General features: G+C 48.6%; 7 protein-coding genes across 7 annotated transcripts; 5 read left to right on the top strand and 2 right to left on the bottom strand.

Moving 5' to 3' along the window:
- The first annotated feature begins 1,635 nt into the window (after nucleotides 1-1,635).
- Nucleotides 1,636-3,576, top strand: F5B22DRAFT_158975 (glycoside hydrolase family 5 protein). Its single transcript, XM_047969223.1, has 3 exons — nucleotides 1,636-2,348; nucleotides 2,449-3,415; nucleotides 3,479-3,576. The coding sequence occupies exons 1-2, from the start codon at nucleotides 1,868-1,870 to the stop codon at nucleotides 3,210-3,212; spliced, it is 1,245 nt and encodes a 414-aa protein (XP_047835819.1). The 5' UTR covers nucleotides 1,636-1,867; the 3' UTR covers nucleotides 3,213-3,415; nucleotides 3,479-3,576.
- Nucleotides 3,577-5,865: 2,289 nt separating this feature from the next.
- F5B22DRAFT_158937 (uncharacterized protein) lies at nucleotides 5,866-7,772 on the bottom strand. Its single transcript, XM_047969222.1, has 3 exons — nucleotides 7,448-7,772; nucleotides 7,247-7,390; nucleotides 5,866-7,190 (listed from the first exon to the last, which is right to left on the bottom strand). Exons 1-3 carry the CDS (start codon nucleotides 7,502-7,504, stop codon nucleotides 6,174-6,176), a joined length of 1,218 nt encoding a protein of 405 aa, XP_047835818.1. The 5' UTR covers nucleotides 7,505-7,772; the 3' UTR covers nucleotides 5,866-6,173.
- A 1,573-nt stretch (nucleotides 7,773-9,345) lies between these two features.
- On the top strand, nucleotides 9,346-11,512 carry F5B22DRAFT_158867 (uncharacterized protein). Its single transcript, XM_047969221.1, has 5 exons — nucleotides 9,346-10,021; nucleotides 10,127-10,216; nucleotides 10,268-10,915; nucleotides 10,968-11,100; nucleotides 11,155-11,512. Exons 1-5 carry the CDS (start codon nucleotides 9,641-9,643, stop codon nucleotides 11,352-11,354), a joined length of 1,452 nt encoding a protein of 483 aa, XP_047835817.1. The 5' UTR covers nucleotides 9,346-9,640; the 3' UTR covers nucleotides 11,355-11,512.
- A 3,496-nt stretch (nucleotides 11,513-15,008) lies between these two features.
- On the top strand, nucleotides 15,009-17,940 carry F5B22DRAFT_641598 (kinase-like domain-containing protein; the record flags this gene model as incomplete). Its single annotated transcript, XM_047978010.1, has 5 exons — nucleotides 15,009-15,782; nucleotides 15,858-16,057; nucleotides 16,113-16,272; nucleotides 16,325-17,063; nucleotides 17,120-17,940. 5 exons carry the CDS (start codon nucleotides 15,009-15,011, stop codon nucleotides 17,938-17,940), a joined length of 2,694 nt encoding a protein of 897 aa, XP_047835816.1.
- A 1,740-nt stretch (nucleotides 17,941-19,680) lies between these two features.
- Nucleotides 19,681-21,310, bottom strand: F5B22DRAFT_158779 (uncharacterized protein). Its single transcript, XM_047969220.1, has 3 exons — nucleotides 20,817-21,310; nucleotides 20,241-20,744; nucleotides 19,681-20,170 (listed from the first exon to the last, which is right to left on the bottom strand). Exons 1-3 carry the CDS (start codon nucleotides 20,991-20,993, stop codon nucleotides 19,901-19,903), a joined length of 951 nt encoding a protein of 316 aa, XP_047835815.1. The 5' UTR covers nucleotides 20,994-21,310; the 3' UTR covers nucleotides 19,681-19,900.
- Nucleotides 21,311-21,511: 201 nt separating this feature from the next.
- F5B22DRAFT_585820 (60S ribosomal protein L2) lies at nucleotides 21,512-23,406 on the top strand. The gene is made up of 4 exons (XM_047973521.1): nucleotides 21,512-21,707; nucleotides 21,786-21,822; nucleotides 21,906-22,495; nucleotides 22,558-23,406. Exons 1-4 carry the CDS (start codon nucleotides 21,696-21,698, stop codon nucleotides 22,681-22,683), a joined length of 765 nt encoding a protein of 254 aa, XP_047835814.1. The 5' UTR covers nucleotides 21,512-21,695; the 3' UTR covers nucleotides 22,684-23,406.
- Nucleotides 23,407-24,213: 807 nt separating this feature from the next.
- F5B22DRAFT_632928 (Ribokinase-like protein) lies at nucleotides 24,214-25,975 on the top strand (the record flags this gene model as incomplete). The annotated part of the gene is made up of 4 exons (XM_047976767.1): nucleotides 24,214-24,265; nucleotides 24,559-25,017; nucleotides 25,121-25,622; nucleotides 25,936-25,975. The coding sequence occupies 4 exons, from the start codon at nucleotides 24,214-24,216 to the stop codon at nucleotides 25,973-25,975; spliced, it is 1,053 nt and encodes a 350-aa protein (XP_047835813.1).
- Nucleotides 25,976-26,153: the final 178 nt, after the last annotated feature.

The following is a 26,153-nucleotide window of genomic DNA, read 5'->3' as shown; positions in this document are numbered from 1 at the left end:
ATGAGTCCCTTAACTAGGTATTCAGTTTAGTGAAACACGATATAGTTTAACTAGAGTTAGCTTACTACATATAGCTCACGAGGTAGACTAATCATGGTGTGAAATGTGTGCTTGAGGAGATGTATATCAGATGGTCACTAGAATCCACACTCCTCGATAATAGTAATACCCTCACTCCTTTCTTCTCCTTCTCCCGCCTCATCATTGAAGCTAGCAGTTGAATAACAAGTTCCGTGAAGAAATTAATCAGCGCCCTCCCATCCCAGGGAGTATAATCTTTCCATTGACTTGATCAAGGTGTTGGCAGCGTCTACGAAGTACATTTACAAGGAAGAAGCGCCTCCTACCCCACAAACCGTAAAAGTGCCGATCCAATCAGGCGTCTCAGCGCGGTCATGCACAGACTGGCGGCGGCTGCTATGTTGCAGCAAGAAACCAGATTGTCAGCGTGGTCAAGATCGATCGACGAAACTGTCTTCATGCTCTTCACCATGACTACAGTAGCTTGTTCTCATAGTAGATGATCTCCGCTTAGCTCACAAATGACCCGCCGTTTCGCAAGAGGAGACCGGAGAGGAGAGGAAAAGAAGACAAGACACTAGCCGAGTGCCCTCGTTCACTAATGTGCCACGACCAAATGGGTCACAGCCTAAGCAAACAGAAGATGGCAGAAAGACGTAGCAGACGAAGCAGACAAGACGGGCGTCTCTTGATCTCTGATGATCTTGTCCGAAAACCGACGACCTCAAGACTTCCAGATTATGGAAATACCAAAGGCTTGTTCAGCTCAGCTGTTCCCTGCTGTTTAGCACTTGCTCGAATTCCTGTTTTTGGTTTCTCTGACCTACCCAGTCTTGTTCCTTCCTGGCCCAGCCAGTGGCCACGTTCGATGCCACGCTATGCAGAGCATCCCAGACTGTCAGGTACTAAATCTTGCGGGTCGGCATTGCATATACTTATGTACCCAGGAGGTAGGTGGTATAGAACTCCCCGCATTATGCTGGGATTGGAGAAAGACTGAACGACCTGCCTCATGCGCACAGAAGCTGGGCCAGCCGAGTGACCTGCCGAGCGTGCCACCCCGTCCTCTGCTCTCTCCATTATCATTGGGCCGTGTAGAGATGGGAGGAATAGATAGTGTCAAGTGGCCTATATATCCCTTGCACGCGTCTTAGCCTCTTCCTCTCTTCTTCTAAAGAGGCAACCCCCCGATCCGCACATGGCAGGTCTCAAGCTTCGGCCAAAGACCACCTCTTTTCTTTTCCTTCGAGCCATGGTTCCCGGCCATAGGGCCCATGGGTGAGTATCGAGCGTAGCATCGTCCAGGTTTGTATTGACATGGGGTGGCGATGTGTATGTACGCTGCCCTACGCGTGCCGCCTCTGTCTCGGGGATATTGCATGTAGATTTACATCATGACATCAGGTCGTTATATGTGAGCCTCCTCATATAAAATATGACACCACCCTTTGAATCATTGCTCTTATTGCTGCTGTCTTGGCTAGCCTCGTCGTCCATCCAGCTGAGCTCGATCACCTGCTGCTCTTCCAGAGCCCATCCATCTCTCTCGGTCATATTTATTACTCAGTTTCATTTTCGCCGTATATTGGTCGCTACTCTTGAGGTCTACACTTACACATTTGCCCTTGGCCTATCAGTCAAACCTAGCCCGGATCTCATAAATACTACAAAGGGGTGTCCCAAAGTGCTACTTAAATATCCATGGTGCCTTAGCTGTCTTCTCTACGCAGTCCCTTAACATTCCGCCTCAGGAGTCACTGCGAGTCTAGATCACTCTTTTGGTCAGCTCAAAAGTATAAGAATAAGAGCCTTATTCTGATACCTACTTTATCAAATTCCACTCGCGATGAAGCTCGCCCTTGCTGCGGCGATTTTGAGCGCTGCTCTGCCGGCACTGGGAGTGAACCTACCGCTTAAGACATCCTCGCGATGGATCCTCGACGCTGATGGAAACCGAGTAAAGCTTCGATGTGTCAACTGGGCTGGCCATCTCGAGACCAACACCCCTGAGGGTCTGAACAAGCAGCCAGTGCAACATATAGCCGACTTCGTTGCCTCACAAGGGTTCAACTGTGTGCGCCTCACATATTCGATCGACCATGCCTTGAATCCTGATACTCCACTATCCCAGGCTTTCACTAACGCGGCGACGGCTGCCAGCGTGGATGTCAATGCCATGAACAGCATGTACACGCAGGTCGTCGAGAAGAACTCATTCGCTGCTAATGGTACGAACCGAGATGCCTATGAGGCCGTCATTGCTGCGTTATGGAGTCGGGGTGTCATGACTATCCTAGACAATCATATCAGCAAGGCAGGCTGGTGTTGTAAGTGTTCTTACCCCTATGGATGTGTGGAGGATTAAATCTGCATGCCGGGTTTACTCTATGGACGGTGAGCCTTGATGAGACTAACGGGTATCTCTAGGCGACCTCACTGATGGAAATGGGTGGTGGGATAAGGGGGCCGGCTACAACTCCGCAAATAGCCGCTTCTTTAACACTGAAAACTGGCTCAAGGGCGTCGAATCGATGGCGACCTGGGCGAATTCCCAGCCTGGCGTGATTGGAATGGGACTGCGCAATGAGATCCGCGAGTTCCTCTTACAGGGCACGTTCAACGGACGGCAGGACTGGTACAACTTCCTCGGCCAGGCTGCGAAGCGAGTCCACGCGGCCAATCCGTCGGTGCTCATCTTGATGGGCGGCACGCAGTCATCGACAGACCTAACGCACATCCGCACCCAGGGCAACATCGACTGGAGTGCGTGGGCGGGCAAGCACGTCTGGGAGTGGCATGCCTATGAGTTCACGGTGACGTACGCGCTCGCCAAGGGGAATTGCGACCTGTTGAAGCAGACGTATGGTCTGTTCAACGGTTTTGTGCTAGAGCAAGGCCGGAGCTACACGTCGCCTCTCATCCTTTCCGAGTTTGGCTTCGGCACGACCGGCGGCCCCAACATGGGTCTCTCTGACGCCGACAACAAATACTTCCAGTGCCTTAGGGAGTATGTCCTTAGCAACGACTCCGAGTGGGCTATGTGGGCGCTCATGGGTTCCTACTACGTGCGCGAGGGCGTGGTCGGCCGTGAAGAAGGTTACGGCCTCATGGATCCGGATTGGGTTGGCTTGAAGAACCAAGATCTGCCGTCGCTTCTCGAGCCCATGTTCCAGGTCACGCAAGGCCCTTGAGTTTCAGGGAGACAGGTTTTCAAGTTTTTGGACTCTCCTTTTTGGTTCCATTTCTTAGGAATGCTACACACCGGTAACGGCAACGTGAGACTGCTTATAATCCAATCCATGGTATGATCTGTATATATGATGAGATGAACACATGGGGGTTTATGAGCCAACGGTATTATGTTAGGATATCAGCCAGGCTGGACAGGAAGAAGGTATAGATACCCTTGCTATCTTAATTCAATATCTTTTCATCATAGCTAAATTTGTCTTCTAAGCATGTGCATATTTTATAATGAAGAGAATCATAAACACTACGTAAACGAACCCGCAAGTCCTTAATCATGTGCACCCGGACATTATTATTGACATCTAGAATCTCTGTTGAGTTTCAACAGTTTCAGCATTAGACCTTGGTGACCGCTTTCTTGGGCGTGAATAGAGGTATGGAGAGGAGTTTTAGGCCGAAGGGCCAAATATTACATACATGTTTTAGATCCCGATCACTCGAATAGAACATACACGCGAGAGCTTCTCAGGTATGCTGGCTCATCTCATTAGGGAGGAGAGCCCCTAATCGACCTAAATATGTAGGGCTAGATGCTGACTGACAGGACCTCTCATAATTTGGCGATGGCTCATACACATAAGAGGCCTTGTGGCATATATAGATCGATGTAGTCTTTGACCCAAACACCCAATACAAACAAGACCTTGCTCCTGCCTCCAGATTAACAGACATACATCTCCTCCCCCGCCCACATACTTCCCCAGCATTTCTAATATTTAATTATTTCTTCTGCTATAAAGGATCAACGTGATCAAAATAGTCCAGGAGCGGATCACTGATAGCCAAAATGAGGTTGATTATCTGGGTATGGGAATTCTTTTACTTCTGAGCTCTGCACATGAATAAATCCCCTCCCTCCGTCTGAATTCTCTGTTTTCGCTTCTCTTCCTCTATGTTTTCTACATCCTTTTTTTCTTCTTCTTTTTTCTTTCTTTCTACCTTTGTCGCATTTGACTCCATTCCCATGATTTTCATCTTCCCAACCTTGACATCTCTAGCATACATTGCTCCGTGTATCTATGTTCAGTGCCGTCTTGTTTAGCATATTCATTTCCAACTTCATTTTATTCAATTATTTTTTCTCCGGCGTTGTTTCGTTTGGTATTTTCACTTTTGGAGCAGTTTCATTCAGCATCGTCATATTTAAAATAGCCTTACTCGCCATTTTTATCTCCATCATCTTGCTTAGCATTAGTAGCACCACATTGTGCAAACCCCCTTCTCAATATCTACCTTCACTAGTACTAAGTAGTGTTATGCTGCTAATCACTTTTCAGCGCTCTACCTTACGTTCCCCTGTCATCTCTTCTGTTCTGCTTTTTCCCTACTTTTCAACCATTGAATTTTCTAGGTCCCTCTAACTCGCCTCTTCCCAAGCCTTACTCTTTCTTTCGCCTTCTGCTTTGCTCACTTATCTTTTTGCCCAATCCTTCTTAGTTCCAGTATCTGATCCGCAGTTTTATGTTTTTCACCTGTCCTCATTCTTGTTGATTCCCAGTCCTTCTTCTAGCATTTAATCCCTAGCGTCGCATTCCCCCAGTTTCTTCTTCTCCTTCGTTTTGTTTGCTCCAATGTTGTTATATAGTGTTCTTATCTAACATCCTTATATTATTTTTAGGGTGACAAGATCAGACTTCGCAGTCTTCGCGTGGCGTCGCCTGAAGTCCGTCAAATAGGACTAATGTAATTCGTTTATATCTAAATGCCATAATCAAGTGTGTTTGTGCTGCAACCCCACAAATTCAACCAGGAGAAGGGGAGTATAATAGTGCATGTGAGATCTTCAGTGCGTGAAGGGGCGACTAATTTATTTAAGTTTCGTCCTTTTCTTCAATATTTAGCCCTATGAGTCACTCAAAGAAAACTCAACTCTGGTGTATTTTCCCTTGTCGCTTAAATAGTCAGCCCATTGCTCCATAACAACTGTAAGTATATTGTATTGTATTACGAAATACTTGTTTTAGTCAGGGTTATAATAAAGGCAGATGACTAGGCTTAGAATTGAAGTTATTCACATTGTTATAAATCTCTACTAGGACTGGTAAAGTCCCAGCATAATTAATTCTTCTCGGTCTTGGTAGCTTGACTTTATATATACAATGAGACTTCCTGCCCTGACCGTTATACACGCCCAAGCTGTACTAGCTGAATATGTAGTTCGCCTTGCACTTCGGCCGTACGAAATGACATCGCAGGCTGTTCATGATCATTTAAAGACATGTAGGCAATATTGTGCAATATTGGAAAGTGAGGTTATACAGACTTCGCTTCTTGAACCAGACCCTTGAGACCCAGGCGGTCTGGGCTAGCAGATTAGTTGTATAGAGAGTCGAGTCAAGCCACCAACAGTCAGGAAGGAGTTGTTTGGTCAAGGACTCATGCAGCCCTAGTTGATCATTGTAATCTGAATAACATCAAGTTCCAAGCCCAAACAAAGCGTTGAAGTAATTGGGCGTTTATAGCGATACATGATTTCGATGCTTAGCGTCAATGCAATGATGCTAGGTAATTTGAGAGCTATATAGCTTTCTTATTTCTATTCTCATAGACATGATAAAATTCCTCACATATTCTCAGGAAGAACACTATCTAAAGATGTCATGTGAAAATTATTAAGTTGGTTAAAGCATAATCCCATGCCCGTACCTGAATTGCCGTTTCTAAACGCCGCGCCCTCTAGATATCTGTCGAAATTGGGGAGAAGCCTTGGTGGCTGAGGTCCAAAGTCAGTCTAGACAAGTGCTAGAAACTGAAGGATCCAGAAGAAAGACAAGTATTCTACAATATGTATGATAATGACTAAAGCGACGCGAGAGAGATTTTGAAATCGATTGGAAGTCCTCGGATACATACAGAATTTATTAAGTTTGGCGTTGCTGATGATGTCGCTGGTCCGAACTGAGTTAAATGCCAAAATACGCGTCATCGAACTGAGCCATATCTGTATCGTTGTTTCCAAAAAACATCAAGTCGTCAAATGTGCTGTCATTGGCTTCACCGCCTCCTAAGTCGAACATGTTGTCGCCGCCCCCATTGGTATCTCCAAGATTAAACAAATCGTCCATGTTTGTGTTTGTGCTTGTGCTTGATGCCTGCATGGTATGACTTCCGGCAGTATTGTTCGCGACCGCATTGTTATTATTTCCACCCTGTGGTGCAAAACTTGCAAGATCGAACTCGGGCATCGGAGCAGGAGGTGCGCCCTGAGGCTCGTTGGGAGGAGGAGCGAGTGAAAATTCCATATGTGTGAAGTTAAGTTCGCCACCCCCCGTGCCAGCACCAGCCTCATCAGTGGCTTTTGTGACAGGAAGACTCGGTGTATTACCCATGGCATTGTCCTGAACTGTCTTCACAGCTGGGGCCTGCTGCGGGGGCTGAGCGGGTTGAATAGGCGGAGCTGTCTTAGGAGGGTTAGGGGTTGGTTGAGACTTGGATTGAGCGGAGGAATTTGAGGACTGCGTGGATTGCAGCCGTGGGATTTGTGGTGGTGGGACAGGCGTTACTTTAGCAGGCGGTATTGGCTTGTGAACTGGTTTGGGCGAGGGCTTTACGTTTGTGGACGGAGCTGTGCGGGCCGTTGCCTTGATAGACCCAGCTTGAAACCGCGGAGAAGGTTTCTTCTCGCCGGCAGTCAAATCGACCACATCGGAAGACATACCAGTACCCATGTCCGGGAAAGGTGCAACCGTTCTGGTTTCCTTGCTTGGAGTGTACGTAGCAACGGCAGCGGAAGCAACAGCAGTATTCAAATTACGCGAATGCGCGGCAGCATACGGGAGCTCCATCATTGGGGCTGGTGGTGCCGTAGCCTGTGGTGTAGGAATGGGAACTGGAGCAGGAACCGGAGTGGCTACGAGAGCCGGAGCCCGAGCTGCATTTAAGTTCTCAAGATCCCGGAGTAGAACTGATCTTGCCCTTATCTATCGGATGTTAGCAAAGATGTCGCACAGCAACTATTCCTTCAAGATTTACGCACAATTTCACTCTCTATTTCATTCAAAGCAAGGTGATATTGGGCTAAGGCCTCGCTTGCCCTGGCCTGGATGCCGTTGTGAGTACCATTCAGAGCCCCTGGCCCATCTTTGGCCATTACTCTAAAGTGTTTCCCCGCTTGAATGAGCTATAAAATCATGTGTTAGTATTGGTAGTCAGGCTTAACTAAGGATCAGTTGCCTACAATGTCTTTGTATGATTGATTGATGACCTCCAGAGCTTGGTCTGTCGAGCTCGCCATTGTGATAGATATATTGAAGCATCACCCAATACCGCAAGAATGAGGAGAATTTGGCTAGCTGGCAGTTGACGGTTCAATGGATAGCAAAAGAATAAAGCTGGATGAATGAAAATTCCGGCCGAAATGCGACAACTTGGACTGAGGTGCTGGCTGGGAGGACTCTTTTGAGGCTGGTGATATGATATAGAGGTACCTAGTGCTGGTAGTTAGTTGAGAGTGGTTCCTGATACTTTAACGTACCTTAGGTAGTAGTCTAAGTAGGTAGCTGTAGGCCCCCTACCCCAAAGGGCTAAGAGCCTTTTATGGGCAAATCTGGGGAGCCAATAAGTACCGTACCTGAGTACCTACTTGAAGGCACCCCTGCTGTGGCTGAGGCTGTGGCTACTAGATTGGTTTCTCTGGCTGCATGCAGACGGTAGACTCCTACTACATACAAGGCATATACCTAATATTTACTTTAGATCTTTTTCAATAAGTATTAGATATTAAACGTAATATGTCATTTTTAGATACCATCTTATCTGATAATCCCTAGCGCCGGTAGAAAACATACATACCTATCTGAACAAGTAGGTACTTAGATGGGTACAGCAGACATCTTGGATCTTCCTAATACCTAGGTACCTAGGTACATATGCATGTAGGTACCTACATAAAGGAAGGACACCTACTGAGTGCTCGTAGTTGCTCGGTAGGTAAGTACATATATATAGCTAGGCTTGATGTTCTGTCTTCTGTAAACTGTTTCTTCAAACACGGAAATCACCAATACTTAGGTAGACTTTTGTGATTCCTTTGTACCGCAAGCAGCGTCTATCTATCTACCTATTGATGCTCTTTGTGCACCTACCTACAAGTACCTGCTATGTAGAAACAGTTTGGTTGAAAGCAGGGGAACATCTAGATGATGGTTTAATCACATATATGAACTTGTTGCTTGTAAGTTAAACAAAACTCTTGGGAGCAACCTCCACGATTCAGACTACCTAGGTAGCCGAGCTGCCGTGCTCCACCAGCCACACTACCTACGGGCTGCTACCCAGGTACCTACCTATAGAGTATGTATGGTATCTAAGTACATATGTATCTAGGTACCTACCTAGGTAGGTAAGTAGGCGAGGTAAGTACCTAGGTACTCCGATAGAAGACCAGAGGACCCCCAGACTGCGACTCTCCACCTGCTTGGTACTTCAATACATTGGACCCGTTGCCAATTTCTGTTTGCTTCGCTTTCCTCCCCTCCCCTCCCCATCTCCTACTGTACATCATTGTGCGAAATCGCCTTTCCACGTATCGTCGTCGGTGTTGTGTGTTGAGAATCTGGGGGACTCCTCCTTTCAAGGCAGTTTCCTTTTTATCTCCTCTTGTCTCGTTCTGGTCTTGTGTGTCTCGTTGTCGTCATCCACGTCGCTGCTGGTCTTGTAGTATTTTTTCCCATCTCTGGCTCGAAATTTCCTTTATTACCACCACCGGCATCCTCATACCCATCGCCACGGCCATCGTCACTGTCCTTGCGTTCGCATATCTGTCTAGCATCTGCCGCTGATTCGTACAGCTGATCCTTGGCGCTGGTCGACTTCCAAGTTGACCTTGCCCTTCATCGGTTGCAGCTACTCCCCCGCCCACGGTATATTTGTGCCTCACGGCTTGCGCTGCAGCTTGCGGTCTGCGCCGCGGTTCATTGCCACCGTCTGCATAGACCTCCTATCCTACGTCGCCGGGTAGCTTCTACAGTTGTGTCGGCGCTGCACCCAGTCTTTTCAATTTGCTCGAAGCCTTCTGACTCACGCTCGTGCCCCCTTTCCGTCACAGCCCTCTTCGGATAGCTCTGCAGCGAAAGCGAGGTATCGTGAGCTTCACCACCGCACTTCTGCGACTCCTCTCTAGTCCCTTGTTCCCATCTTTGACGCCAGGCAGACCGATCAAGTTATTACGATATCCCACGCTGGGTTTTCCCTTTACGAAACAACGAAGTTACGATCTTCAATTCAATTCAGACTACAGGGTTTCTTGTCAAACAAGCCAACATAACGGCGTTTCGCTCGTCTATTTATTGACTTCAGCTGTCAATTCTGTTATTCTGGCCAATCTGCATTTAAGGCGCTTGAGATAAGAATCAATATCCAATCTATCATAATGGCAGACTCTGGCGCCCCTCCTGCTGGTTCCCAGCTCCCACCCCCACCACCGCCCCAGCCCAATGCTGGCGCTCCTGGGTTTGATAGCAACCAGAATGGCCAAGGAAACCCGGCGCATCTACCCCCTCCACCGCTGCATATTCCACCTAACACGAATCCTATCCCTACGGCAATCACATCACCCATGTCAGCTGTTGATAAAAATTCTGTGCTATCTCCTACTAGTGGAGGACCTTTCCCACGTCGAGTCGCGCCTGAGCCTAATAAGCGTGCACTTTATGTTGGCGGACTTGATCCCCGCGTTACAGAAGACGTTCTACGGCAAATTTTCGAAACAACTGGGCATGTTCAGAATGTCAAAATTATCCCAGACAAAAACGTGAGTCGCACTTGGCATCATGTCTATCGAAGTCTTAAGGCGTGCTATCACCTGATTTCAATCTCAGTATTTGATTTGACGCCGACTGACTTTGGATAGGCGAAGGGGTACAACTACGGATTTGTAGAATATGACGATCCCGGTGCGGCTGAGCGTGCCATGCAGACTTTGAATGGCCGTCGAGTACACCAGGCTGTAAGTTTCCCCCCTGAACGCTTTACTGGATGGATACTGACGGCCCTAAAGGAGATTAGAGTCAACTGGGCCTATCAGTCCAATACTACGAACAAGGAGGATACCTCATCCCACTTCCACATTTTTGTCGGCGACTTGTCCAATGAAGTCAACGACGAGGTCCTTCTCCAGGCGTTCTCTGCTTTCGGTACCATTTCTGAAGCTCGTGTCATGTGGGATATGAAGACGGGACGGTCGCGAGGATATGGTTTCGTAGCTTTCCGTGAGCGCGGTGACGCCGAAAAGGCCTTGAGTTCTATGGACGGAGAGTGGCTGGGTTCTCGCGCTATCCGATGCAACTGGGCTAACCAGAAAGGCCAACCCTCTATCGCCCAACAGCAAGCCTTACAGGCAATGGGCATGACACCCACTACACCTTATGGTCACCACCATTTCCCAACCCATGGTATTCAGAGCTTCGACATGATTGTTAGCCAGACCCCTGCTTGGCAAACAACCTGTTATGTGGGGAACCTAACCCCTTATACAACCCAAAACGATCTTGTTCCGCTATTTCAAAATTTCGGTTATGTGACGGAGTCTCGATTTCAAGCGGATCGTGGCTTTGCGTTCATCAAAATGGATACGCACGAGAATGCCGCCATGGCAATATGCCAGTTGAACGGCTACAACGTCAATGGCAGGCCTCTGAAGTGCAGCGTAAGTTCGTTTGCTTTGCGATACAACGCCTGCTAGTGCTAACGTACCGCAGTGGGGAAAGGACAAAACCCCCAGTAACCCTCAAGGGAACTTCGACCCGTCGCAGCAACAGGCGTTTAGTCCTCAGAGTGCTCAGCCTTCCGCGTACCCGGGCACACCGTCAACCTTTTTCCCCCAGTACGGAGGTAAGCTCTTACACCGAACTGCAGTGCCAAAGATAACCTACTAAATAACTATAGGTCAATACGGAGGACAGCAGCAAGGGTATGGTGGCCCTCCCGCTCAGTCGCCCGCCGGGTACGGAGCTCAGCCTATGGGTTATGCTGGGCCGCCGAGCGCAGGAGGCTACTCCCGTGGACAGCAGCCCCCAAATCAACAGTGGAGTCAGCCTCCCCCGAACCAAAACTTCAACAGTGCCTACCCCGGCTTTCAGGGCTAGCACCCCCGACAGGCTGAGAGCGATTGTGGCTTCGTGACTGCCAAATAGGGTGCAATTGTTTTGCTTCTTGACGAGGGGCTTAGGAAGGGTTGTCGCGGAAGTTGTCAGCAAAATTTCGATTACAGATGTAGGTTAGCCCCAGTGTTAGCATCAAGAGCGGCTACACACTATTGGGTTACATGATGGGACAACGGGATTTTTCTCCTTCTTCTCTCTCCAGGATTTATGTAACCCATCCTTTCCCCTTTTGGTGACTTCTCATTCATTTCCAGTCTCAATTCTTTTTTTTCGTGGCCGTGTGATGTTTGCTTTGATATGGACACGATGTTAAGCTCTATGCTCTGTTGTTGTCGTCGCATTGATTCACTTCAAAAGTTTGTTGGCATCTTTCTAAGCACTACTTTGATACCTCTAGGGCGATTGTTGATGCAACTGCAATTTTTGCCATGGACTTTGATAATGAATTTACGGCTACTGCTCGTCACCCTTTTCTGCGAAACGAGGGCGACGAGGACATATTTCTTTTTGGGATACCCAAGGACCAGATCCTCTACGAAAGAAGAAAGATATGGAGAAGAGACTGAAGAAACTTAGACCCCTGTATTAAGTGCATCGGAATTGCGGGCCAATTGAGCGTCTCGTTGCACGAGTTTATGCCTGGACATAAAACCATTCCGTAAGTAGCGGAAACTGGGAGAGCAGCAGCAACGGGGTTCGGTAGCATCAACTGGCGATTTGACGACCGAGTCAAAGGTGTCCGAATCTGAATACATATAAGAATTTATCACTATATGTGACAAACTCAAAAAAGCAATGGCTTCCTCCTTTATTGCTGCAGTTAGTATTGTTCAAACGAAACCATCACCCCAACGTCAGTCAGTCACGAACTACCTAGGTAGGTTAGGTGGTTAACATGTGGTATCATTGGGCATGATAACGTCGTTTCGTCACATGCCTGATGAGTTGGAATATGCGCGCCTTTCCCTCACCTCGTGCTAACAAAGCCCTCAAGTCTTGAAGCCTCGTTGCGAGGTTCCAAGAAAGTTGGAATGGCTTTTAATCATGTTGGAGGAATCATATGCTGTGATATCTTTTTGTATTGTGTACCTAATGTATCTACATTCATAGTGAGGGGTGATACCCAGACATAATTTTCAGCGAACAAGTCATTAGTACCTACATAGTAACTACCTATCTGCGCATAAGGTACCTAGGTAGCGTCTTTTTCTACCTGCATGTGCCTTAGGCACCTAGTAAGTGATGGGAGCAGTGGTGTCCTGACGGAAAGGGAATAGAGGTGGCTAACCTGGTATCAACTTACTTTAGTCGCAAACCGCGACCAATACATAGTAAAGCGACCTACCTATGTACTTCGTAGCAGATTCGTAGGTCGAGAGAACTTGAGACGAATCTCATTTTGCTGCCATCCAAGCGAGGTACGAGGTAAGAGCTGCCACAAGGATTCGTAACGTTGTTCAGGGCAGATCAGGGCTTGGGGCACATTGTTTCAAAGCTGCGCGGTACTAAAATCTCTGCAACGAAGTTAGTCTCCTGATCTGGGCCATCATTGGACAGGCATCCTGGTATGCATACTACTAAGTACGTACGTACATGCAGTTGTTACTTCGTACGGACAACGAGGTCGAGGTCGAGGAAAAGAAAAAGCCCTATGATAGATAGGGAACACTGTTTGATAGAAAGAAAAGATAGGACGGTCTCCAAGTCCAAGCTTTTTGGCAATCCGCGCATCCCTAAATTCCTAACTACCGTGTCTTGAAAGGAAGAGTCAAGGTGGTGGGCGGTCTTGTTTACTATATCGCATTTTCAGCGTGATGTACGACGCTATATAGGTATGTGAACTTGGAAAATACAAGATAGATACTCTGTACAAAGCTCGAGAGATAAGACATATTCTCGAATTGTTCAGGACAAAAGCATAGTATATAGGTACAGGCCGGCGGTTGGTGATGCATCTTTGGTGTACCTAGGTAGGTAGTCTAGCGTAGATGCCCAAGCCAGAGCTAATACCTACCTACCTAGGTAGTGATATACATAGTACCTAGTCCCAATCCCAGGCACTAGGTACCTACCAAATGCCTAATATCCACCTCACATCCAGATGGTGTATGCAATCGCCTTCTGCTTCGTGCTTGGAGCTGCGCTGACTTTTGTGTGCTGTGTGCTGCGGGCAGTTATCATTCCTATTAGATAGAGTAGGTATACTACATATATATGTACCTAGGTAAAACACGATCACGTAAGGACACATATTAGGTAGGTAGATACCTAGTATATAACTACCTAGGTAGGTATGTAGGTACATAGTAGTAGGATTAGTACTAAATGCTTAAACACCTAGGTACCTAGGTATGTACTTCCTAGGTCTGCTAGGTGCTGTAAGATAAGATACCTACAAACACTTAACTAAATGTGGCGTGGGTAAGTACCTTATAGGTAGGTACCTACCTACCCAGCAGGTTGTTATGTGCATGCTGTAGGTATATTGTAGGTAGGTATGTCTGGGGTTCCGGGCCCGCTGAATGATCGCCCCTCTCTTGCTGGCTGCTCCTCTCCTCCCGCCTCCTCTCTGTGTCCGCTGTCCCTCGCTGCCTTGATATTCGACTCCCCCAAAGATAGCTCCATGGGTAAGGCAGGTATCAATTGCCTCCCTCCGTAGGTATTGATGCATCGAAGGCCTCTCTAGTAACATGACGATAACTTCATACTACAACGTACATATCTTGTCCCACCCCCAATCACCCTTCCTGCGACGGGCTGACTCGGTCACTTAATCACCCGTCGACCATCATCATTGTCGTCATAGCCATCCTCATCCTCATTCATTCATTCATTCTTTCCATTCCCAGACGAATTCGCACTTGGCCAGACCACTGCTTAACCGTACGCGTGCTTCCGTTGCCCTACCTCGAAGCGCCGTTCATATCGAGCCTAGTAAAGTCAGAGTAAACTTATCTCAACTACCTAAAGCCTTGAGGACTGTTGCATCATCGTTCGAGTTCTCCATTCTGTTGGAGTTTGGACGAGTCCTCTGACCACCCCGATTCGTTGCCATTTCGGTCTTGCGCCATGAATCCCTAGACAACCATTCTCTACCCGCGTTAGCCTAGATACTTTGTATTGTCTTGCAGCTGGGGATCGAGGTATGTGCTTCATGTTACTTTTTGTTCCTGTCGGCTCTCTACAACCTTTTCGTTTTTATGGTTTCCCCTGGCACCTCAGCGCGATCGTCATAACAATCCCACTGTACCCAGGCAAGCTCGGCCTTCCACGTAGCCTGCCGCTCATGTCCAGGTCCCAGGCAAATCCTAAGCCTGCGCCGCCGCCCGCCCATCCCCGACCAGTGTAGTCCATTCCCCAGCCATCATCCTCTGGGCTATCCGGTCTTACTGATTATTCTCTCTGTTGGCTTGCTTACTTAACTATTTGGTCTTGACAGAATACCCCGTGTCTGACTGCTTCCACCGCCGCTGCCGCTCAATTTGTCTTTCCTGTGGCTCCCGACAGCTCTCTCACCCCTCCGCATTAGCATCCCACGACCTCCACTTTCTCTAACCACCGCACGCTCTTACTTGCGGGCCATATCTTGATACCGCGTCAACTGCCCGGGCGCTCTCTTCTCCCCGCCCAACCGCCATGGATCAATGGCCGGGCTATCAGGACGCTGCCGGCGCTTCGAGAAGATATAACGGCAGCAGTCAAACGACGCCTACTCGTGAATACCCTCCACAGCAATCTGGAATGGTACATCCACCCGCTGGCTTCAAGTACGATCAATACCAGGGCCCAATAAATTCTCATTCTGCACAGTCTAGTGTCGCGTCACCTGTAACCTCACCGCGCGATGGTAATGGCGACGTTCCGATGCAAGACGTCCATGATCCCTACGGCGCCATGAAGTATCCTATGCGCCCACACCATCAATCCCATCTCTCTGGCAGCCGATCGGCCAACCTCCATTCACCTTCTGAGCCCTCAGCTGCTGCCCAGCGTTACTCACCGATGGAAGTTCTATCACCCACCTCGCCCTATAGCTCCGGCTCCAAGGTGGCATCAGCCCAAGGGCAGTATTCAACACCACATAGCCAGCGTCAGTCTCCGAGTAGATCCGACTACCCTCCTACAAGCCCTTATTATAGTCGTCAGGGTTCGCAACAGCTTCCCCCGATAGCGCCTTATGTCAATAACCAAGAAAACTACCAGTCACCTACGGCCCCTACCCTTGATGGCGCTTATACTAATGATCCCAAGTCGCCTAGGCGGCCGCCACATCCACAGGCGTCCAAGGTACCAGCTGAGAAAAAGCCCGTTCCGCAGCTCAGGAAAATTGAGACACCATCTGAATTGCAGCCAAGAATTAACGCACAGCCACCGTTTCGACGGGCAAACCCTGAGGGTGGTTTCATCAGCGTATGGCACCTAAATCTGACCTCTTTTTTTTCTCTCTCTTTTTAAATGATGACAATGACTAAAATTTTGCTGCAGCCTCTGCAAGCTCTCACAATCCAATTACCCGCGACCTACCGGATTTGCAATCCTAATTTCAAGTACGAGTCCTCGAGAAATCCTCGCCGCGTGTTAACCAAGCCGAGCAAAGGAACAAAGAATGATGGATACGATAATGAGGACAGCGACTATATACTCTATGTCAACGACATACTGGGATCGGAGGAGGCCGGCCACAAGTGCGTTTCCTGCTAGCCTGGCTGACAGCTGTATGAAAACTAATTCGTATTCTAGGAACCGGTACCTAATTCTGGATGTACTTGGACAGGGAACCTTTGGACAAGTTGTCAAGTGCCAAAATCTAAAGACACAAGAGGTTGTGGCTGTTAAAGTTATCAAGAACCGCACAGCCTACTTTAACCAGAGTATGATGGAGGTATCAGTGCTTGACTTGGTACGTTATATTATACGGCATTTGCTACTCTCAAAGTCTGATCAATCGACAGGTGAATACAAAGCTCGACAAGAACGACGACCATCATTTGTTACGGCTTAAAGACACATTCATACATCGACAGCATCTTTGCTTGGTATTCGAATTACTGAGCGTCAACCTGTATGAATTGATCAAACAAAACCAATTTCGAGGCCTGAGCACAACACTTGTGCGAGTTTTCGCACAACAGCTTCTAAACGGGCTGGCCCTTTTGAACAAGGCTCGATTAATACACTGTGATTTGAAGCCAGAAAATATTCTATTGAAAAACCTGGAGAGTCCGATCATCAAGATTATCGATTTTGGTTCGGCTTGTGACGAGCGGCAAACTGTGTACACCTATATCCAGTCAAGGTTCTATCGATCTCCAGAGGTATTACTGGGTCTTCCCTACTCATCCGCAATCGACATGTGGTCTCTTGGTTGCATTGTTGTCGAACTCTTCCTCGGGTTACCATTGTTTCCTGGCTCTTCGGAATATAACCAAGTATCAAGAATTGTCGAAATGCTTGGCAATCCGCCGAATTGGATGATTGAGGTTGGCAAACAAGCCGGCGATTTCTTCGAGAAAAGACAAGACGAATATGGCCGAAAGAACTACCACCTAAAGAGCATGGAACAATATTCGAGGGAGCGCAACGTGAAAGAGCAACCTAGTAAGAAGTATTTTCAAGCGAATAATCTACCTGAGATTATAAAAACGTATCCTTTACCACGAAAGAACATGAAGCCGAGCGAAGTTGAGCGAGGTGAGTACCTCTAATGCAGCCTCGGCAGCCCCAAATTGGCTAATGATGTTTCTTAGAAATGAATAACCGAACAGCTTTCATTGATTTCGTCCGAGGGCTGTTAACAATCAGTCCGCTTGAACGGTGGTCTCCTCAACAGGCTAAACTTCATCCTTTCATTACCCAGCAGAAGTTCACAGGTCCTTTTGTTCCGCCGATGAACTTGAAAGCAAGTTCGCTTAACCGGTCACCGGCACCAGGCACTCAACAACAACAGCAAGCCGCCGAACTTAGCAAACAGAGGGAAAGAGCTCAGGCAGCTCAGGCTCAAGCGCAAGCTCAGGCACAGGCTGCTGCTCAAGGCAACTATGGGATGCAGACTACCCAGTACCCCCAGTCTCCTCATGCACAGCCTCCCATATATGGAAACAACGGCATGTACACGCCTGGCAGTAGTCATGGAGGCGCACCTCCACCTTACGCTGCTCAGCAATCCCCGTATGGTCAAATAGTCATGAATCAACCGCCAGCACAAATGCCGGCTGCGAATTATGGTGGTGTACCACAACCGAACTTGTACCAACAAGCCACAGTTAGAGCCGGGCGTCAGCGAGCCTCTACAATGGACCAACAGCAGAGCGGAATTCCAGCAGCAATCCAGAGAGTTGCAAGCCATCTAGATCCGAGCCAGCCGATTCGACTGCAGCCGAGCCCAGCGTACTACCCTCCACCTGCTGAGGGAATGGGTCTTACAGATCCTGGCGCTGGTAGAGTTGCCGGTCGACGAGATAGCCGAGCACAGAGGGGCGGTACCCGAGGCGGCAACAGGGATTTTATTCGCAATTTGGAAGAACGAACAATGGAAGAGGGTTTCAGTAACCAAACCACGTGGCATTGAAGAAGTCTCATGAAATATAGAGAACCCGGGATATAATCACGCCTGCGTGCTCCATCACCACGCACCTACGAGATTCCTCCGCAGCTGTGCTCGGCTATATCTTGGGAGCCTTAGGCCTCAGTTAACATGATTGAATGAGGGCTTAAGAGATGTCGAAGCGGCGGCTTGCCACCTTCAAACACGAGAGAAGGTCGTCGGAACAGGTATGTAGAATACCTCCAGAGGCTCGCCGCCTAGCGCAGCTGTCAATGGCGTTCTCCAGTCGGGTTTTGGTCCTTCCACTTGGACGATCAAGCCCTTTGTCAGGCAGGCGTATGTCAAAGGCAGCTATTTCGGCCAAAGGGCTTCAGACAATTGTGAACTTCGATCAAGAACGGGAAGAGCTCAACTGGCTAGAGGTGGCTCGAGCCTCCTGGTTGCATGCCCTCACAGATGCATTCCTCGAGGCGCTTCTTTTGTATTTTTCCTTTTCGACTACCTACTATATTCTGAATCGCAATGGATGAGTTCTGTAGTGATCAAGTTGCCATTGCAGCTATTCGCCTAGGCTCCCTCCACTTTGTGAGTTAAGCGAGGGCTCAACGCGCACACGCAACGTAGACTGTAGCCACGTGGGCAATTGAGAATCCGTTAAGAAAGGGGGAAAGGAGAAGAAATCAGAGAAGATGGTATCGCTATGAATGGTTTGCAATGGTTACGGATAGAATAGCCACCTAAATCTCGTAGGAGGCAAATATGTGATGCATCTGAGAAGCGTTAGCTTGGGAAGTGAAAGCATTTGTCGAGTTGTGCGCGAATCCACAAGCTCGTAATTGCGTCTCAGATAAGTTTTCTGGATTTTTCCCTAGATTATTAGCAATCACTTCATCGTCCTCACTTCATGTTATCATCTGATCCATCATACTTGTCCGCTCGTCTGGCTCTTTAGAGCGTGCATGAGCAGGTACAGTTTGAATCGCGCCATTGCCATTCATAATTGATGCCATATTTTAGATACGTTCAAGCTATAGTCATAAACACCATACAGGAGAGTTGAGAGGTAGGGGGGTTAGTATTGGGCATTTCGAAACATGTGGGAATGAGGCGGAATGTTACTGGAATTGATCCATCTAGATGATCCGATGTTGTACCACACATAATCTACCACTGCAGTACTGACTCGCTCGTTTTTTGATCTCGGAATTTAATCTTGCGATAGGTTGCTTAGATATGGTTGAGCACAGCTCTCTCCACTTCTCACCTGCCCAAGTACTGATCCCTTCCACGTCTGAATGAAGTACTGGAAACTTTCAAATCGAAGCAATTTGATCTTTGTGAATATGGGGTGGAATGTATTGATTGCTTCTAGGTAATGTGAATTATATGAACTTTTGGTCTGCCTTTCTGGCTGCGCCGTATAGTCAATAATCGATCTACTAATGTCAGAATCTGCGGTTGTAGTACAGGTATTAGAAGAGACAATTGGAAGTATAGGGGATATGAGAGGACTTGGTTGTTAAGGGAAGACGTTTCACATCGCATGGCCGAGAACAGATACCCGTTCGTATAGTTCGGTCTGCACGGATTTTCGAGTTATTCTCATGCGGATTGAATTGAATATTACCCGCGACTGCTTCTATGACATGCAGCACCTAGAATGCATTCTAGCCTCCTTTGGAGCCGTATAGCACAACCTCTCTTGTCGATCACATCCACGTGTAACGATCAACGTGAGGCTCGTGCTGTGGTAGTAATAGTACAAGGAATCTCAGTTATATGGAACCATGTTGCCATCCACCTCTGGTGCCTCGTCTGTTCTAGTGAAACAAGACGGATATTCCCAGATGAACGGCGCCTGAAAGAAACATTCCCATCAGTAGATTTCCATATCCATGGCAGCGTCATAGCCCGTGCTGTGGTCGAAGTTTTCATAAGTCGATTCAGTGCGGCCGTTGGACCAGCTATCCTCAATCGAAGCGTCCTATCGCCCTTGCCGGAAGCTACGGTCTCTGCGGTAACCCGCACTGTTATTATTACCAGCCTTCGCCTGATTTGCAGAGACTAGGTTATCACTATACAAGCCCTGCCTTACATCCTCCACATCCATGGGGTCATTGAAGCCCATAGACCCGTCGATAAGAACACTATTGCCAGCAAGACGGGTTTCATTGGTACGTTGAGAACGAGGGCCTTTAGGCGGTGGTGTGTAGCCACCAGGTTTCATGTAGACACTTAATGTCCGGCCATCGGCCTGAAGATGTTCCATTTTCATCAGCTCTCTTCGATTAACAATTCAGGTGAGAGGGCGTCATAAGACTCACTGTTTGCTTGTCAAAACTCTGTATGACACGATCAGCACCCTCTTTACTCTCGAAGACTATCTCTGCAATGACAATTGGGTGTGTCTTGAGTAGCCGGCAATTACTAATGAGTCCTCCTACGGGCGTCAGGGCGCTCTCAATATCGGCAGCTGTCGTGCCTGGCGCAAAGTTTTGTGCTAGTACTGCGAAGGGGCCTGCCAACCCTTTTATTGTGATGCCGCGCCCATCTTGAGGATCAACAACGTTTATCTGTTGGGCATTGTTCGAGGCTGCAGCCCTTGTGTAGGCATCCGCCAACTTACTTGTGCGATTCGAGCGTGTATTCTGTGCACCGGACCTGTTTTTCGGAAGAGTCGTGCCGGGAGCATGGACTCGAGCAGCCAGGGAATTAGGCGCCGGTTTCTGTGCCCCGGACCGTCGGCCGTCCTGTGTGCTACTGTGAAGATCATGCGTCCAGTCGCCATTGATATTGCCAGCTGGGACGCGGGCCCCCGTAGATACGCGCTGTGCGGAATGTGGGTAAGTTCTCAACCTTTCCGAGAAGCGCTGACTGGTAAGGGGAGAAAGCTGGCATACCTTTTTGACACCAACTCGGCTTGCGAGCGAACCACCAGGGCCGCTTTTCAAGGGTGCACTGGCTCTGCGCTGGTTGTCCTTGGTGAAGATCCGCGCAGCTAGCTCTTCGTTACGCTTGCGCTCTCGGCCATCGTTGATGATCTTTTCGAACTCGATCGCATGCTTCTGTTTCGACATGACGTCGATTCTCTGAAACCGCCGAGTTTTCACAGAAGTCTACAGGACAAACAGCAATCAAACGGCAGTCTGCAGGCGGATGATAGGAACGAACTCGGAGGCTAAATAGTGGCGCGCTGGGAAACAACGAATGCAATTGGCGGCGGAGAATAGCGAGGAATAGTTATCGCGGTAGAAAAGAACAACAGTGGTGAATCAAAGGTGGCAAGGCTGAGAATGATGCGGATTACGTGGGAATGGGTGTGAGTACGGCCTAAGGTTGAGGCTCCTACGCGTTTGCAGCTCACTTTATTTCTACAGGGGTTGGCCTATCGCGTTTCGCTCTGCATCATCCCCAGACTTGGAAACCCGGTACGTACCGCATCTTGTCAATTAATTGACGCTCTAGGTACTGCCGCTGGCCCCACTTTTACAAATGTCTAACCATCAGCCACTGTGGCTGATGAGTCGTGGCAGAGTCGTGTCAGGTACCTAAGTACCTAGTGAAGTCTGTGCACTGACCACCCCAGCTGCCAGCAGATTAGGGTCAAGCGAGGACTGCGACCAGCTGGCTCCCACACAATCTTAGCGGATCAAGGAAAATTGTCGGCTCTTGAATTTCGGGCCTCAGTCTCTACACCAAAAAACTTCGAGCTCAACCACCATCCCACATACCCATCTCCTTCTCTCACCATCTCGGATTGCGCACAGTAGACCGCCACAATGGGTCGCGTTGTAAGTTGCAATCGCAGCAGCACATTGATAATGGAACGAATGAAGAGAACCGGATACTAATTGCAATATCTATTATAGATCCGAAACCAGAGAAAGGGTAACGGCGGTATCTTCAGTAGGTTCCCCCTCGAATCTCGAGTAGTTTCGCGAAAGGCCACCACCCTCCCCACGAGCAGCGTACTCACAATTCTTCCTTAGCCGCCAACACCCGCCTGCGAAAGGCCCCTGCCAAGTTCCGAAGCCTCGACTACGCCGAGCGCCATGGCTACATGCGCGGTGTGATCAAGGAAATCATTCACGACCCTGGCCGTGGTGCTCCTCTCGCCCGCGTCGTCTTCCGTCACCCCTACAAGTTCAAGCAGGTGAAAGAGACCTTCATTGCCAACGAGGGCATGTACACCGGCCAGTTCGTCTATGCCGGAAAGAACGCCTCGCTCACCGTCGGAAATATCCTCCCTCTGTCCTCCATGCCTGAAGGTACTGTCGTCTCCAACGTCGAGGAGAAGGTCGGTGACCGTGGTACTCTCGGCCGCACTTCCGGCAACTACGTCACTATTGTTGGCCACAACCCCGATGAGGGCAAGACCCGTATCAAGCTTCCCTCAGGCGCCAAGAAGGTCGTCAGCAGCAGTTCTCGCGGCATGATCGGTATCGTTGCTGGTGGTGGTCGTACCGACAAGCCCCTCCTCAAGGCCTCTCGTGCCAAGCATAAGTTCGCCGTCAAGCGCAACTCATGGCCCAAGACTCGTGGTGTTGCCATGAACCCTGTGGACCATCCTCACGGTGGTGTAAGTTTTGAACGATGTGATATCAGCGCGGCAATGGGTGATATGCTAACGTTGGCTGCTAGGGTAACCATCAACACATTGGTAAGGCTTCTACCATCTCAAGATACGCTGCGCAGGGTCAAAAGGCGGGTCTTATTGCTGCCAGACGGACTGGTCTGCTCCGTGGTACGCAAAAGACAAAGGAGTAAATGTTGCTCTTTCGGTCACTGGTTTATATGGCGGTTGGAGTTTCGTTGTTGCTCTTTGCATCTTCAGGTACAGGCGAGTCGATATGAAATAGGCTCAATGGGACAGTACCCGGCATCAGATTCTGCATTACAGCATCCAGCTCTCCGAAAATTCGTACGAAGTGACGCGCAGTGTGAACGGATGTCACGGACCTCCATACATGTGAAGATATCATGGTCGTAAGGACGTACACACGGGCCAATATTATGAGATAGGCAGGTTCCAGACTTAAGGCTGGATTGTGTAATGAAAAAAAAAAAGACGTTCAACCAACCAGACAAGATACCCTTTGACGGCAATACCCAGAAGCGTCTGCATGTAGTCGTTTGTAGGTTATGAGTTGGTTCGGCCCAGTCTGTCTATGCCAATTTACAAGCCTTGAGATTATTGACACGGATGTTTCTATTTAATGTACCGGTAACCTATGATCGTTTGACTTACAAGGTATGGTACCAATAAGTACAGCACGGGCCTAGCGGGACCTTCATGAGTTTGGTGAGTCTGATCATCGCTAGGTATTCGTTCGTCCATTTGCTGCTTGCCAGATGCTTTGTTTTATTCCGACCCGGATTACTGTACGGGAAGTGCCCACTAAGCAATCTGCCAATCTTCATGGACCCGGCAGTTGCTTCCACTTCCACAACTTTTAGCAATTATGATACATTACCAACCGTAAAATCTCCCGTAATGAACGGTCGAGGATCAGTACGAATATTCAGCTTTAAGTTGGTGCCAATGGTGATCTGCCACCTTTGCAATTCGAGACTCGTCGAGCCAACTAGGTTCTATTATCAACTAGTTCATCATATCGAACTGAAATATCTTATGAACATGATATAATGATGGAGGGGTTAATCAAGACATGTATCTTTATATCTGTTAAAAAACTTTGTAAGGGTGTTGAAATATAGTTAAGTCGAAAAGAATAAAGATTCAAAGTAGAACCAGAAGTTTCCTGAATAGGTAGGTGGTCACTGAAACAATACTCGGTCGTCATACCAGGTCAGAGCCAACGAAACTACCTACCAAAATCCAGTGGTAGGATCTTGAAAATAAATGTTAGTTGGTAATAACGTCCATAGTAACTAACACAATTCAAAAAACGGGTTGACAAACCGTTTTAGTTGAAGCTTCCGTCTTTCACTGACAGGCTGGGACAGCTGAGTCAGCTGAAGTTTCAATTAAGAGGAAAGCAGTGAGCTGCGCTAAGCCCAAGCGGTCAACTGCGCGACGCAACCCCACCATCCTTTTGTACCGTCCCCCACCCTCCATCGGAAAGCTACCTGGTACTTTGTAAGTAGTTTCGAAGTCCCCTAACCAGACCTAACCCAGCTTTCTTTAAGCAGTATAAATGGTTACCCCTCCAATGGCCGCATCGTCGCCGGCTTCCATCTCATCCCACCCCCTTTCGCACCTTCACATCTTCACATCTTCCGTGCCGCTGTAATTCTTATTCTCTCCCTCTTCCTTTTCCCTTCCCTCCCTTTAAAATGGCTGCCACTAAAGAATTCCCCCTCCTCTGCTTGGAGAACCCTCTCCTTGGTGAGTCTAGCCTCTACCGAGTTTAATTGTTGGCTGTAATAAAAAAAGCCCTGCCCCTCTATCATTTGATAGCGTGGGTGCAACATGTGTTTCCTCTCCTACGAGGAGCATTATTTACAATGCCCATTGTTCCCACCATAAACCCAATTGGCCTTCAATCTGGCGTGCTAAATTTCCATATTATATCTACACGCCCGTGGAGACAATTTGTCTGAGCTTGCTCGTCCCCTTGCCCAAATAGTTCGAGCCTCACTTTGCTGACTTCGGCGCGCCCTCGGCGCAAACTTCAACAGACATCCAAGCCTTCGCTGACGAGAGCCTTCTGAACAAGTATGGATTGAAGGCGAACGACGCCATTTTGGCCGAGGAGAAGCACATCCCCTTGTACGAGGAACTTCTCAACAACTACGATGCGAAGCTCATTGCCGGCGGCGCCGCCCAGAACACGGCTCGGGGCGCCCAATACATACTCTCCCCCAACAGCGTCGTATACCTCGGCGGTGTAGGTGACGACAAGTATGCCGCTATCCTGCGCGATGCGGTGAAGCAGGTCGGCCTGCGGGTTGAGTACCGCGTCGACCCCAAGACACCTACTGGCCGTTGCGGCGCCATCATCACCGGCATGAACCGCTCTCTCTGCACAGACCTCGGCGCCGCCAATCTCTACGACATTGAGCATCTGAAGCAGCCTGAGATCTGGAAGCTTGCCGAGAACGCCGACTTCTACTATGTTGGCGGGTTCCACTTTACCGGTATGAGATCTAATACTCTCGATCATGCTATTTCTATTTATTCTTGATCTCTCCCGGCTTTTACGGACGGAAGTCTTGAGCTAACAAGTATCCCCGCCATAAGTCTGCCCGCCAGCCATCATGGCCCTAGGGGAGGAGGCCGCCGCCAAGAACAAGACTTTCATCGTCAACCTTTCGGCGCCTTTCATTCCTGAGTTCTTCAAAGACCCGCTTGACGCCTCAGCCCCATACTGGGACTATATAATATGCAACGAGACCGAGGCCGCCGCCTATGCTAAATCCCATGGCCTCGCCGACATTGCCGAGGATATCCCTGCCATCGCCAAGGCTCTCGCTAATCTTCCCAAGAAGAACACACAACGGGCCCGCGTTGCGGTCATCACTCAGGGGACGAACCCTACCGTCGTTGCCGTTCAGGGCCAGGACGAGGTCAAGCAGTTCCCAGTCCACGCTATCGGTGCCGACAAGATTAACGACACCAACGGCGCCGGTGACGCCTTTGCTGGTGGCTTTGTTGCTGGTCTCGTCCAAGGCAAGGATATTAATACCGCTGTGGATATGGGACAGTGGCTTGCGGCTTTGAGCATTCAAGAGCTCGGTCCTTCGTAAGTTACCCTTTCTCTTTCGTGTATTCCTTGGTTCTTTTGTCCCGCATACAAATTTCATAAGTCATGTCACGAATGGCACAAATATAAAAGATACGCGACAATTATGTATCTCTGTCTGTTCATATCTAGCTATCTGTCTGAAGCGGCTTTGAAAAGTAGCCATCTTCCCGAGAGCTACCTATGAACAGCAACAATAGCACCAAAGTCGAATCTCAGAATCTACCAGACTCAGACCTCCCTGCTCAGAATCAGTTCGACCTCAGGATACCCTTGAATATCGGAGTTGGATCTGACATCTTCATCTTCATAGGTACCCCTTCCCCAAGCGGACTTACCAACCTTCTTCCTAACCAACCACATGAATCTGCCTGATCTCAGGAGGTGAGACTTTTGAGACTTTTGGGGGAAAAGAAAGAAGACGAAGCAGTGAAATGATAGCATTAGGTACCGTCCACCTGGTACACTTTGGCGTTACTCAACTTTACGCAAAAGGGCCGGCGTTCTTAGATTGGGCAAGGTTTGGGTTGG

The sequence above is a fragment of the Xylaria bambusicola genome, assembly GCF_022495145.1.
Source record: "Xylaria bambusicola strain CBS 139988 unplaced genomic scaffold F5B22scaffold_2, whole genome shotgun sequence".
NCBI lineage: Eukaryota > Fungi > Ascomycota > Sordariomycetes > Xylariales > Xylariaceae > Xylaria > Xylaria bambusicola.
Note: the sequence above shows the minus strand (reverse complement) of the source record. Positions and strands in the feature narration are given on the sequence as shown.

What these genes read in the sequence shown, in the direction of transcription:
- F5B22DRAFT_158867 (XM_047969221.1), top strand. Translation starts at nt 9,641, where the DNA reads ATGGCAGACTCTGGCGCCCCTCCTGCTGGTTCCCAGCTCCCACCCCCA. An exon ending in GCCGTCGAGTACACCAGGCT is followed by an intron (nt 10,217 to 10,267) that starts GTAAGTTTCCCC and finishes ACGGCCCTAAAG; the next exon opens with GAGATTAGAGTCAACTGGGC. An exon ending in CTTTTTCCCCCAGTACGGAG is followed by an intron (nt 11,101 to 11,154) that starts GTAAGCTCTTAC and finishes AAATAACTATAG; the next exon opens with GTCAATACGGAGGACAGCAG.
- F5B22DRAFT_585820 (XM_047973521.1), top strand. An exon ending in GGGTAACGGCGGTATCTTCA is followed by an intron (nt 21,823 to 21,905) that starts GTAGGTTCCCCC and finishes ATTCTTCCTTAG; the next exon opens with CCGCCAACACCCGCCTGCGA. An exon ending in TGGACCATCCTCACGGTGGT is followed by an intron (nt 22,496 to 22,557) that starts GTAAGTTTTGAA and finishes GTTGGCTGCTAG; the next exon opens with GGTAACCATCAACACATTGG.
- F5B22DRAFT_158975 (XM_047969223.1), top strand. Translation starts at nt 1,868, where the DNA reads ATGAAGCTCGCCCTTGCTGCGGCGATTTTGAGCGCTGCTCTGCCGGCA. An exon ending in CAGCAAGGCAGGCTGGTGTT is followed by an intron (nt 2,349 to 2,448) that starts GTAAGTGTTCTT and finishes GGGTATCTCTAG; the next exon opens with GCGACCTCACTGATGGAAAT.
- F5B22DRAFT_158937 (XM_047969222.1), bottom strand. Translation starts at nt 7,504, where the DNA reads ATGGCGAGCTCGACAGACCAAGCTCTGGAGGTCATCAATCAATCATAC. An exon ending in ATCAATCATACAAAGACATT is followed by an intron (nt 7,391 to 7,447) that starts GTAGGCAACTGA and finishes ATGATTTTATAG; the next exon opens with CTCATTCAAGCGGGGAAACA. An exon ending in ATGAAATAGAGAGTGAAATT is followed by an intron (nt 7,191 to 7,246) that starts GTGCGTAAATCT and finishes AACATCCGATAG; the next exon opens with ATAAGGGCAAGATCAGTTCT.
- F5B22DRAFT_158779 (XM_047969220.1), bottom strand. Translation starts at nt 20,993, where the DNA reads ATGTCGAAACAGAAGCATGCGATCGAGTTCGAAAAGATCATCAACGAT. An exon ending in GCCGAGTTGGTGTCAAAAAG is followed by an intron (nt 20,745 to 20,816) that starts GTATGCCAGCTT and finishes CATTCCGCACAG; the next exon opens with CGCGTATCTACGGGGGCCCG. An exon ending in AGAGTTTTGACAAGCAAACA is followed by an intron (nt 20,171 to 20,240) that starts GTGAGTCTTATG and finishes GAACATCTTCAG; the next exon opens with GCCGATGGCCGGACATTAAG.